The sequence below is a fragment of the Pezoporus wallicus genome, unplaced genomic scaffold, assembly GCF_028554395.1.
Source record: "Pezoporus wallicus isolate ANWC-B61680 ecotype Strahan unplaced genomic scaffold, APGP_CSIRO_Pwel_v1 contig_5785, whole genome shotgun sequence".
Lineage (NCBI taxonomy): Eukaryota > Metazoa > Chordata > Aves > Psittaciformes > Psittacidae > Pezoporus > Pezoporus wallicus.
In genome coordinates this window covers 6,623,299-6,636,359 of record NW_026641150.1, presented here as the reverse complement: position 1 = coordinate 6,636,359, position 13,061 = coordinate 6,623,299, and the positions used below count along the sequence as shown (strand labels likewise).

Sequence of the window (13,061 nt, the reverse complement as noted above, 5' to 3'; positions counted from 1 at the left end):
TGTTTCAATAATAAGCAAAACAAAACTAGACAAAGCTGACAAGAAGCTAAAAGCATATTCTGCAGTCTTTGACCTAGCAGATGTAACCTGCCATATTCAGTCTGTCAGACACCCTCATCATTACTGGGATTTTTTCTCTTGAAAACACTGAAAATTCTAAGGAGACTTATTTTAAAATGTAAGTGATTAAACACACATACCTAACGTGCTGCCATCAAACGCTCCAACCAAACCACAGGCATGCTGCTTTTCCTTAGTGCTTACTAGTTCACAAATCTTATTTCTGAGAAGACACACCTAAAAAGCCACAAAGAAACTCCTTGTGATCTGTGATCACTGAGCTCTCAATGAACACTGATGGCTTTGGGATGTCTGAGTGGGATTTTCTGGGGGAGGCAGGCCTTGGTGGTAGATTCTTTTCTTGTTTACTTGTGATTTTTTGTTATGTGTGTTTGTGTTAATTTTGGGAATCATTTCTTTGTTTTTAAGAACAACCCTGCAACCATAGGCAACCATTTCTCCTACTGTGCCACCAGCTTTTGAAACTGGAGCGGGGTTTCCTCATCCCAGCAGGTATCACTCCATTTAGGGCAATGCACTCCAAAGTTGGCTGACTTTGCAGAAGTAATTCATAAATCTGATTGTCAGGTTTCCATCTAATCAAACCTGCTGCTTTGGTATGTTTTCTATAGCTACCCATCTACCAGTATGCACACCCATGTATATGACACATGTATGTGTCATATCTTATTTAAAATTATGTTTTGAAAGGAAGGGATATTTTTGTATCTGAACCTTGCTTTAACCCTTGACAGAGAGCACCTACTTAGACATAAAAGGTTAAACAGATTAACAACAGTATGAATACACATACTCAGTCAATTCACATCTATGATGAGTCTTTTGCTTAGAAATAACATCTACAAGTTAGAAAATTTCATTTGACATAAAATTTAACTTACAAACAGATAATTCTACAGCTCCTAAAGTAAGTGTCATTAGCTATTCTTTTGTAAAGTTTGCTTTCCTGACATACTGATAAATCACAAGCTTCCAAGGTTTTCAGACTATGACAAGTATTTATCAATACAGATACTGAAAGACTCGGAAGCAGCTGTGCTTTTATCTGCTAAATTATTCTGACATTTGTCCCGGGATTTACATGTGACAGTCCATGTAAACAGTGAAAATACGTTGTTTTTTTTTCTTTCTAGTTAACTGACGTTTTCCTTAGAATAGAGTCACTAAGATATCCTTGCCTATCTGCTGCTTACACATAACACCTTCTGCACCATTCCTTCAAATTAAAATTCTGAAGGCCACAGACCTTTAAATACAGTAATCTTGAACAAACACAAATTCACCCAAAGTTAAAAAAAAATACTACCTTATGGAATATTAGTACTCAGCTTTCTTTAATTACAAAATAGAAACATGGACACATATGGACATTCTCAATGGAAGTCATCAGAGAAAAGTAACTCTAAATTACGACTGGTACATGAAATACTGAGGCATCTGAGCCTTAGGAAAACTTTTCCTCTGGCAGTGTCCTTTTCAAGAGTTACAGGTCAAAGATAATAACTAGCTACTGTAGGTATTCAAGAACAGAGACAACCTCCTCAGAGGTCTGCCAGAAGTTACTGAAAGTTACTTACACACAGTTTGCTCATGACTTCAATGCAGTGTGAGAGTAATAGAGAATGCTAGATAAGAACACCTCATGTGGCACAAAAAAAAACCCAAACAACCCCACAAAATTTAAAGAGCACTGAAGGCTAAGTAAAAAAAAAATCCAACAAAAAACAAACAAAAAAAAACCCACCAAAAACAAAACCAAAAAAACAACAAAACCAAACAAACAAAAGCAACAAATGGAGCAAAGCTGCACATTCTCATATTCACTCGAGTATTTACCCAAGTTGAGGGTTTGACTTTTTTTTTTATGAAACTATACACCTATAAAATCAAGCCAGTTGGAGGGTAAAAACCACAACAAACACTAAGCTGAAACAAATATTCACCCTAACACACCAAGGGAGGGGAGGGGAAAGGCATGATTATCATTAATATGCTGATGCAAGATATCATTACTTTGCCAGTGCAGTAAATTATTACAGTACTTTAAGAGCTTAACACTCAAGATTCAAAACTCCCCCAGCTGAAAGCACATAGATTCTCATATTTTGTAACATCCTCCCAAGTATTTGTATAAAATGATACAAATATTACTAATCTGCACTGTTAACTTTATTCTTTTTTGAATAGCTAAATTTTTCCAACACTTGTACTTGCAAATAAAACCCCAAAACAACCAAACCCAAAATCCCACTACACATGACTCTTTACCTTCCTCCTATTTTACTTATGAAGGGAATGCAACTCTCCTTTCCCTCACATCAAAGCATATTTAGGCCCAGAAAGCTGTTACTCTTTTTAGTGACTATTTTGTTTTCTTTTAGCCATTTAAAAAAAAAAAAAAAATCTGTTTTGCTGTCTTTTATATTTTATTTAAATAAATAGAAGTGCTAATGATTTTTTATATATATAGAAAGTGTGATACTATGATTTTTCTATTTTGTTTAGAAGAGAAAACGATAACTTTATCAGCAGATCATCAGCTTTCTGAAAGGAAGTAACATACAAAAATTCTTTAAAAAGCACAATTCACATCCACTGTCAATGCATTTTGGTTTTGTTTTGAAGGAAACAAAAGACTTCTCACTCAATGCTGAACAAATACTCTAAGAATTTATTTATGAATGCATAAACTCTGTGAATATCAGCAATCAAATAATTTTCTCTACCTACCCTCCTTATGTCTCTCTCTTTAGCAATCTGATGTATTTTAGTACATCCCATTTTCAGAAAAGGAAAAGAGGTAGGAAGAAAGCAGTGAGGAAATGTTTCCTTTCATGTTTGAGCACATTATCCATAGCAACACGCAGTGTAACAGTATTTAATTCCGCACATTTCTATAAAAGCAGCATTCAGTCAGCAAATTTTTGGCTCTACAGATGCCATCATCCACTTCAAGAGTCACTATTCACCAATTCTATCCAGTATTTTTGATCACTGGATGCAAATGTGCTAAAAGAAATATAATCTACCTCCTCCCTCTCATTTTCCCAGAGTTCTCATTAGGAAATGTTATTTTACTGTCACTGGAAACTGGTATTAGCCATGCATTATTTCCTTATGCAAAATACAAACAGAAGATGAATAAGTTCTTTTCACTCTCTCGAGCTCAGTTTCTTCTCCTACCCCCTACGCCTCTTCACCACTTTTTTGCAAAAACTGCTTACACTTCAAAAAAACAAAAAAAAAAAACAAAAAAAAAAAAAACAGCCTTAGGTCCTCGAGTCTATTAACTTCTACACAAAATGCCTGGTAAAATTTCGTTTCCTCTGCCAGAAGCAGCCAGTCTAACTGTCTATATATAAACTGAGTTGCACATTTGTGAGCTGTGAGGGATGAATTCCCCATTTTTATATGAAGTCCCAAACCAGCACGCCAAAAGGAGAGAACTTGCTCATGTCTGTCAAAGGACCACAGAGGTAGCCTGACTGAAGAGGTGATGGTGGGATTTTGGGGAGCGGTTCGAGTCTTTTTGTTATTGAACACACAACTAAGAAATGAGTTTTCTCACACCACTTTGAAAGTCAGCCTAAATAATCTGATAAGGTTCTCCATATCCATTTTCTAACTTTCTTCAACTGTGCAATATGAGGAGAAGGCATTTAGCTGGGTAAAAAAATCTCATTCCCAGGTCTACTCTTGCCTTCTGTTTCCCAGTGAGGACTATGAGATCAGCTTTCTAAACCTGCACTGTACTCTCTAGAGCATACACACGTCAACTGTAATAGAAAAGAGTCTGGAATTAAATTAATTTTATCTTTTTAATTCTTCATTTTGGAGGTAGTTTCCAGTTTTTTGGTGTTTTGTGGTTGGGTTTTGCTTATTTGTTTCCTGTTTGTTGTTGTTGTTCACTTGTTTTTTAAGGGAAGGGCTGTTCTCTGTCCTGAAATGTCCACTCTTTAAAGAATTCACTTATTTTGCCACTGCATCAGTATTAGTTAAATGGTCCTTATGTTCTTTCACAAGGTTACTTCTGCTGAATTTTTAATCCAGTGAAATGTAGAAAGGCTTTTGTTGTTGCTGGTTTTTCCGGTTTTTGGTGGGTTGGTGTTTTTTTTGTTTGTTTGTTTTGTTTTGTTCGGGTTGTTTGGGTATTTTTAATACACGAATAAACACGTTTCCCCCCCCCCCCCCCCCCCCGTTTAATTCTCCAAAGGCACAGATGATAACCCCATTCAGTTTTCTTAAACATGGCATTTGCCACCATTTGAGATTACACTTGGGTACGAGACCTTGTCACAGGCTGGCAAGATGAAATTATGACATCTCAGAGGCTCAAGCCCTTCTGGAAATCAGGTGAAGTATTTTAGGGTATCTCAAGTGGTATTAGACTTCTCATGTTTAGGTAACAGCATTAAGACTCCAAGATTTCTGACTAAGAAAACCAGGAACACTGCCAAATATACAAACCTTGAATATTAGTACCATTAAGGAGGAAGCAGCATGTCCTTGGCTCAGGCTTCTTTTCTTTTGTCTCTGATCCATACTTCAGGCTTTTTCATCCTTTTCATATGAAGTTCTTGCCTCATTGTTATGGGCAGAGTTCCATGCCCGGAGCGGAGCAAACAGCGTAAGTGACTGGAAGCCTGCCTGCCAAATCCCTGTTGTCAGTGCATCCAGTTGAGGATGTTCTACTTATTAGTACAGCAGCTTATATAAACACAGAAACCAGAATCCCCAGATTCTCTTTTTTTCTTTAATATATAAACTATGATTATTATTCCACCTGAAACATACTGACAAACACCAAAACATTTAATGAGATTTTCAAATATTTCCTATCAACTGACACCACCATTAAAGCTTAATAAAATGAAGATGCTGTTAGATTTGTTAAACTTCAATAACTGTACTATATCTTTAAAATCAGAACAAAGACTATTTCTAAACCATACACTCTGTGCGTGTGTGCATGTATGTGGTTCTTCAGCTAAAATTGCCCTAGAAAGGTTGAATGTATTGTGCTACACTGAAGCAGAGTTTCTATACTCAGCAGTGATATGAACAAAGAACAGCTTATGCATTATTCCTCTACTAATCTAAAATCCAACCAATTTTGCAGTTCCCTAGGTTTTAAGTGGTGATTACTGCAAACGCAAATTATGAAAAAGTTCCACGTCACTGTCAGTTTTGGAAAGCGGCTAGAAAGTCTTTTTTTTCGCTTTGTAATACAATTTGCTCTCGTGTATCTACCCACAGGAGGACTTGCATCCCATAGGCAGATAATTAACTATATTTTATATACATATATGACCAACTGCTATGATACTTTTTTGATAACTTTGTTATACTTAAAAAAAAAAAATTAAATTCCTTTTAAGTTTTCACTGCGAGGGAACCCGTTTCAAAAGCTGCATTTGTTTTCCTTTACAAGGAAGTGGCAGTAATAACAGGCAAACAACTGTCACTTTTTAGGTGAGTATTTTTCAACATTGTCACAGAGATTTCAAAGCAGACAAAATAATGTGTATGTTTAGCTACCAGGAGCTCAACAAGATACTCTTCACACTCAACACATTGATTTTCTAGCTTAAGTCAATTATTTATTTCTTGCATGATTAGTAACTCTATGTTGTGAGAAGATGCCACAGGAAATAAGTGTGAGCTAACATCACATGTTCCCTGGGATTCCAGGGTCAACAATACGAAAAAATGAGTGATTAATCTGAAATACTGCACATTCAGTATCTATGCCAGTACCAGAACACAAAGTAGTAAACGTAATCTGCAAGCTGATTTGTCAGAGTATCAAGATTTCAGTTTAAAGCTGAAATTCCAGTCAGCAAGTTCTACCTCATAAAATCACTTTATTAATGTCACATTAGGATGACCACAGAGTAAGTTGCTAAAAGAACAAAACTATGAGGCAGCTACAGAGCTAACAGCAGCGTTGGGACTGAGAGGAGAAAAAAACCCACCCAAAATAAAACACAACCATAAGCCAAATTCCCCTCCCCAAACCTAAACTCTGCCAATCCTTTTGAAAATATTAAAAGTAAAACTACTAAGCAGTTACAGACAAGAAAGGATAAGCCACATATTTTAAAAATATAAAGCAAATTTATGTGTGTGTATATATATATATATACATATATATATATATATACACACACCCCCCCCCCGTGAAGCTGAGATAGGTTTTGATGGATTTATTTCCAGTACAAAATACATCCTTACCTTTTCCTGCACCTTTTAAAAACCTATTTAATAAAGATCAGTATTTGATAGCAATTTATACTGAAATCTGAATCCCTTTCTATAAATTCCTATAATAAGTATAAATTCCTATTCTAAATGATAAATCCCTTTCTAAATTCCTCTTGCAGAAAAGCTGACAAGTGTAAACATAATCTAATTAAAACAACCACTGGTTATGTGCTTCCAAAGACTTCCTTAATGTAATTAGTGCACATCTTCTCTGAAAACCATGACTGATTTGTATCAATCACATCTATAGAGAGGACTCTGAAACTTAGTCAAAAAAGAGATGGCTGTGACGATGATGGACACGAGCATCACTTAAGTGCTGCAATGGAACGTCTTTCTGGGATTCAGGGATGTGCTCTTTTGTTTTGGTTTTTATTTTGGTTTGGTTTTGTTTAGGTTTTTTGTTTTTAAACCAGGATCACATTCAAACTTTACTGATCTCTGTTCAAGACTCATTACTCATTCACCAACATTTTAGAGCTTCCTACATACAAAAAACCCTCAAAGCAACTTCTGAAGTCAAAAGCTCTTCAGAATGAGCTGATAGGGCACAATACTCACTGACATCTTTAAAAAAAATAGAGATACTAATGAAGAAAAGAAGTGTCTTGAATCTGTTATTTATAGTGAGGAAAATGAAGTTACATTCAGTACTAGCATTAAAGTAGTAAAAATGTATGCTTCATAAAGAAACTCTCAAATATAACTGTACGTTTTAATAATTAAATGTGTGCAGACCAAAATAGCAAAGTGGATTTCAATAATTATATAACAAGTTAAGGGAGCAGAAATTCACTATTTCTTATCTTTACAATACAGGCTGTTTTGAGCATGTAGAAAAGAGTCTATTCATTTCTTTAAAAACAACAACAACAAAAACAAACCAACAATTAAACAAACAAAAACCCCATCAAACAAACACCTCAACCTTCAACAGCGCCGTGCAATTTGTTTTAAGAGGAAAGTCAGTGGATCTACTTTTATTCTCAAGAATATACTTCTGAGAGGTACATACGTTCTTATTCCAAAAATGAGATCCTAGCTTAGTATTAAGGGACATCAGTGTTGTGGCTGGAGATGTTTTGCTTGTTAAAAAACCCCACAAAGGTTCAGTACAAGAACTGTTACTAAACTGAGCATTTGATAATTTCAGTTTACACATACCTCCAGGTACGGTTTAGAACAAGCACCATCTATTTGACTGCTCAATATTCAGCAGGGATTTACCAACCAGACATTACACAAAATAGCCACAAATGTTCTTTTCTACTCAGCAAATGGGCACAGTTCTCACTTTAAACTATTAGGAGATTCTTGCAAGTGTTACCCCGACAATATTTTCAGATCTCAAAAATGAAATACTTAAGGACTTAATGAAAGGTAATTATTGAACTCTTATACTCAGCAGAAAATTTAAATTCAGTTCAGCAAAGCATGTGGCATGGAAAAACAAACTATAGGAACAAGTTAGTGCTCTGTTATAGCATAACAGACCTCCCATTCAGTCAGAGTTTGGTCAGTATTTCCATTAAACACTTGTTTATTCAGAATTTATTACGGGAGTTATTAAGCAGCTACACTCAAACTGACTCTGGCAGACAAAATTTTCTATAAATTCCAAGACCTTCTCTACTATTTAAAGAAGGAAACACCTGTTGCATCCCTTCACAAACACAAGATGGCTCTCAATAGTGTATTTTCTACTCTTAATTCCCATAGTTAGATATATGTCCTCACCAGTAAGTCTTTCTAATGCTCAGTCCACTTTCCCTTTTCTGTGTTTCAACTAACAGGTCACAGCTTTATTTCTGACTGCCTCAGCAAGCACCCTTGAAATATCAGGCAACACCACTGCTCCACTTGACCTTCACCTACCAAAATCTGCTGCTGCAGTTAAGCAGGTGAACAAAACCAAGTCTCAACAATTTGAAATTCCATCTGTAGCCCTCCCTAATCAGCCACTGACTTCAAAAAGGCAAAATACAGCATTTTTGAGGACACTGTGGCAATAGAAACTAAAATCGCAACAAAAGTCTTAAAGTGCTTGCAATGACAGTCCAAACAGTGTTAAACTTAAATCTGAACAGGTAGCATCATTCTAATTGGTGGATTTCCTTTGGGAAGCAACAGAATACAAGATATTCCTTTTCTTCTAAAACTAAAACGCATTGATTCAATAAAAACAACAGCAAAAAAATCATATCCTCTTCTACTGCTGGGACTGTTGTTTACACAGCAGGTAGATGCAACTACCTTAGGCCTAGATTCAATTTTCCAGGGCACAATAACGAACACTCTCTTCCCACCTTTATGCACACATAATTAGTACTTACTCATTCTCTCAACCCTCTCGCCATTAAGGAAATACATATCAAAAAAGATTATTTTCAGACCTGTGCACACCATTTCTGAATAACAGTGCTGCCCTATGATACTTGATAGCAGGGCTCTTCAAAATTGCCATTGTGCACTTGACTCATCCTAATCCACCTAAGATTATCATTTGCTGCTTAAAGTTACACTATTCATAACATAGATGCATATAATTTTTAAAAAAGTAATCAAGAAGCCAGAAAACAACCACCAAGCAATGAAGCAGAAAAACAAAGCAAACACACAAATAGGACATTTACTTCATAATTTTGAAGGGGAACATTTGATGTAAAAGAAATCAATGAATTCATACATCTGAGTTGAAAAATATGTATTTTTTCAACTATTGGCACAGGATAAAAAAACATTCTGCCTTGAATCCAAGGAGGTGTGGCAGTCAGATTGCTTAACACATGCACCTTGGAAAGCTAATCAGAAAAGTCTTTTAAACTCTAACGATGAACTTCAGTAATTTGACTTCTCAAATTACAAACTTGAGTTTCATAGGTCAGATGTTCATATGGAACAACATAGTAACAAGGAAACTAATGCTCCTTACTGCTGCTCTAAGCCAAGGTGAAGACTTACACTTTGATTATGTACCAAGGCACCAAAGTTGACTAATTGGATTCAGCTCAGGACTGCAAAAATGGCTGCTTCACAAGGAAAAGCATCCAGTGACACTGATACAAAGAAACTTTGCTCTACCAGACTATAGGTACTGGTCTCATAAGGTATGTGAAGAAAGTAGGAAAGGAATCCACAAACATAACATCTAAACAGACACTAAATGAACAATTTATTTTATGAGTCTTGGACTACTATGTTGGCAAGACAGTAAAAAGAAAAGCAGCAAATGAGCCTCCAGAAAGCTAATGGATGACTACACTCTAAGGCACAAACTCTATTACCCTTATTTCATCTGAGTAGTATCCAAAAAGAAGTCACCTTTAGTCCTCTAACAAATCACAGATATTTGTACGTGAAGGGCAGGCCCCCCTGTCCCTTTTATTTTTTTTGTCATTTTTAATTTTTTCAAATAGGTCAGCTTGGAGTCTTAGCATGCTGATTGTTTTCAAGCCCTAAAGCTACATCTGAAAAACATTATCATTCAGAGTTCCCAGCTTTCAGGTCTGGGGACATCGTGATATGCTCCAGCAAGATTTCTGATCTGGACAATCAAGTGGACCAAGGCTGCAGGGCACAACATACTGTACCACATACCATGCTGTACAATTGTTCTGTAATTAGAAGCAGATTCACCAAACACAATCAAATTGCCTTCTTTCAAATTCTCTTAACTTCCAGAGAAGCACCAGTTTTGAATTGCATAAGAATTAGAGGGAAGACACTAATGATTCAGCTGAACTCCAAAGACCCTGTGTCATTTCACTTTCGATTATAATGACAGCCCCAACGCTCTATCGTCAAGCATTCTTGGCAAACAAGCAGTTTTAGATCTGAGACCAAAGGCAAATAATTACTTACCTTTCTACATTGACTGGCTTGTCAAATTTAAATAGAATATAATCCCCAGCAACAGGTGTGACAGCCCAGAAAAAATCTTCCCCTACGTAGGTTTTTTCTAGCGTGTGTCCCTGGTAGACTTTTAAAGATGTTGAAACCTCTGCAGGTGGATTCACGTGGATTTTATGCAATAATGGTTTCAGGAAGTCTTTATCCTAATTGAAATAAAGACAAGTATCATGCTGGTCAGATAACCTGTTTCATTATACTTTTTTTTTCCCCAAGTGATTACACTTAAAACAAATCCTTGCGTCAAACAGAAAATGAATGCATTACTCATTTTTGGGTGTATCAGATCTTACTGATAAGATGAACATGCCATTGAAGCAAAAAAAAAAAACAAAAACAAAAAAAAAAAAAAAAAAAAAAAAAACCAACCGAAAAACATCCCCTAGCAAAAATCCACAAAACCAAGCTGAGATTAGCACTTCTTACACTTGATTGTAACCAGTTGAAATCAGGTTTCATTCCAACTGGAGTAATGTACAACATGCTTAAAAGTGCCAGACAAGAAAATGCCTGTTTTCTCAAAGGCTACAAAGATTTTCATTTAATCAACCTGATCTGGAAAAGAAGCAAAACTTTAGGTACTAACTGTTAGTTTCTGGATCTTCCCTGCTAGAGAGGAGTGGAGGCCAACATGCTGGAAAAGAGAAGGCCTGAAGCGTATCCTCAGGTTAGATTTCTGTCGATCACAATGTTTCTGAAATGATGGGCAGAAGGGGAAATGGAAGAGGGTTAAAAAAGAATAAATCACATTTGTAAAACCAGCACAAGGTTGCTGAGTTCTTACTGCAAGTATGTAACATTACATGAACCAAAAACTCTCAACAAGAACCCAGACCTATTTATCCAGTAGCTCTTACTTTAATTCCAGAAATCTACCAATAATGCTGTGCAAATCCAATACTATTCAAGGTTTTTGCACAGAACCTGCTTAGTCAGTCTTTCAGCAAGGGTGCTGCTTGAGAAATGAAGGCCCAAAATTCAAGTTTACTCCCCATTCAGAACCTTCTCTATGATTGCTATCTAAGCAATGGCTTTCCGCAGAGCCTCAGTGAATGAGGGGTTATGTGAATGAGTTATTTTAGGAATGCTACGCACAGAAAACAACTAGGCTTTTGCTTTTTATTCTATTGCATCCATCTCCAAAATCTGAAACAATAACAGTCATAATGCCTCTGAGAACTCTCTAAATTTCTTTTTGAGACTAAAATCTTGGTAGGAAGAAAGACTCAGAACATGTAGTACTCCCGTAATACATAGTATGCTAGCCTCCAGCTCACAAAACCAACTCACCATCATGAAAACATTTTAGAAGCTTTGTAATAAAAACAAACTTACAGCGTCTTTCTCAGGGTTACACACTTTCACCCAGAGGATATGGTCCAGCAGCCAATCAATAGGTTTCTCCTTATAAAACATAAATATGAACTCAACAATAAGAGTGATATCTGGAGACTGGAACATTTTACCTGTGATGACATTAAAAAACACAGGAGTTATTTTAGATTAAAGATAACATTGTCTTCTGAAAACAGTAAGACAACAGATGACAAGTTTGTGCCAAGACAAGAAATGTTAGCAATGAAAAACTTGAAATCTCAATGTTTTTAAAGCTCCATACCTTTTAACTATGTAAAACTAAATAAAACAACTATTCAAATAAGTCTTTGTAATATATCTTGGTGCTATCAAGATACTCAGTATACAATACAGTCTCGCTAAGAAAAGAATTTGTCAGTCTGTAAAAATAGAAGAAGAAGAGTTACAGACTTGTGTCTATGATTCTCCATGTCACATGTAAGCTTCAAGCATCTGAGACAAGGAGCTGTTGCAAGCGTTATCTGCTCAGTCATACAATTTCAGTATTTGCCTGTACAAAAAAAAAGCAGAGATGGAACACCTACCACTAACTCCAGATCATTCTGCACAGAAAATCAAAGGGAAAGAAAGAAGCTGCTAGACCTTAACCAGAGACAATGCAACTTAAAAATAAAGACAGAAGTTTTCTTCTGAAAGGCATAGGCCATCAGCATACTTACACTGAGGGCATTTCCAACTAGCTGTACTCGAAACAGTCAGCCGCCTAGTAGAAAGTCTCTCCCACAAAAGCTGCAAAACTTCTTTGACAAGTACTTCCATGACTCTGGGGCTTCCAAGACAGCATACTGCTTGGTCAAATCTAGGGGGACTTCTGGGTCGCACTGTGCTACAGGATTCTTGGGATCCCTGCAAACTGTGATGCTTTAAGGAGGCCTTGGCAAAAGAAGGAAACTTACTGTTGATGAAGAAATTCTATTTACTATCAACAAGAGCAACTATTTACATGGTCCTGGAATACACTTCACTGCCAGCACAGGAGTCTGAAGAGAAAGGTGGACACTTAAGAAAGACGTCTTCTATGAAGACACTGCTACCAGAAGCAACACAACTCTGACTGGGGCAGTCCAAGGCTGAAGATGGACTGACAAGTGCTTGTACCAGGGACTGAGTACCAACTAAACTCCCAAAGGTAGTGCTAGATTTGAGGGTGGATTCAGAGGACATTATCAGGTTTGCAGATGAAGCCTGCCTCTACTTTGCTAGGCTACAAAGGAGAAAGCAGGGAGAAAGACATCACATGACAATGAATCTCTCACAAAGACACCAGATGAAGTGATTCAGTTCTGCAGACGGTGATGACTGCTGATTTCTGCATGAGCTCTTGGGGCTTGGGGGCACTAATGTATCAGAGTCTACCAGATCAGTCTCCAATGCAAGTCTCCTGTCCCTCCACACTTGGGAGCTCTGTACAACACACTAACACACAGTAC

General features: G+C 36.7%; 1 protein-coding gene across 2 annotated transcripts in view; it reads right to left on the bottom strand.

Annotated features, from left to right (window-relative positions):
* MGAT4A (alpha-1,3-mannosyl-glycoprotein 4-beta-N-acetylglucosaminyltransferase A) overlaps positions 1-13,061 on the bottom strand; it is an 80,003-nt gene that overhangs the window by 7,169 nt on the left and 59,773 nt on the right. For both annotated transcript variants that reach the window (XM_057422215.1, XM_057422216.1), the window contains 3 exons: positions 11,590-11,720; positions 10,841-10,948; positions 10,207-10,400 (listed from right to left, as the gene is read on the bottom strand). In XM_057422215.1, the coding sequence (XP_057278198.1) occupies positions 10,207-10,400; positions 10,841-10,948; positions 11,590-11,720 (433 nt within the window). The remainder of the gene's footprint in view (positions 1-10,206; positions 10,401-10,840; positions 10,949-11,589; positions 11,721-13,061) is intronic.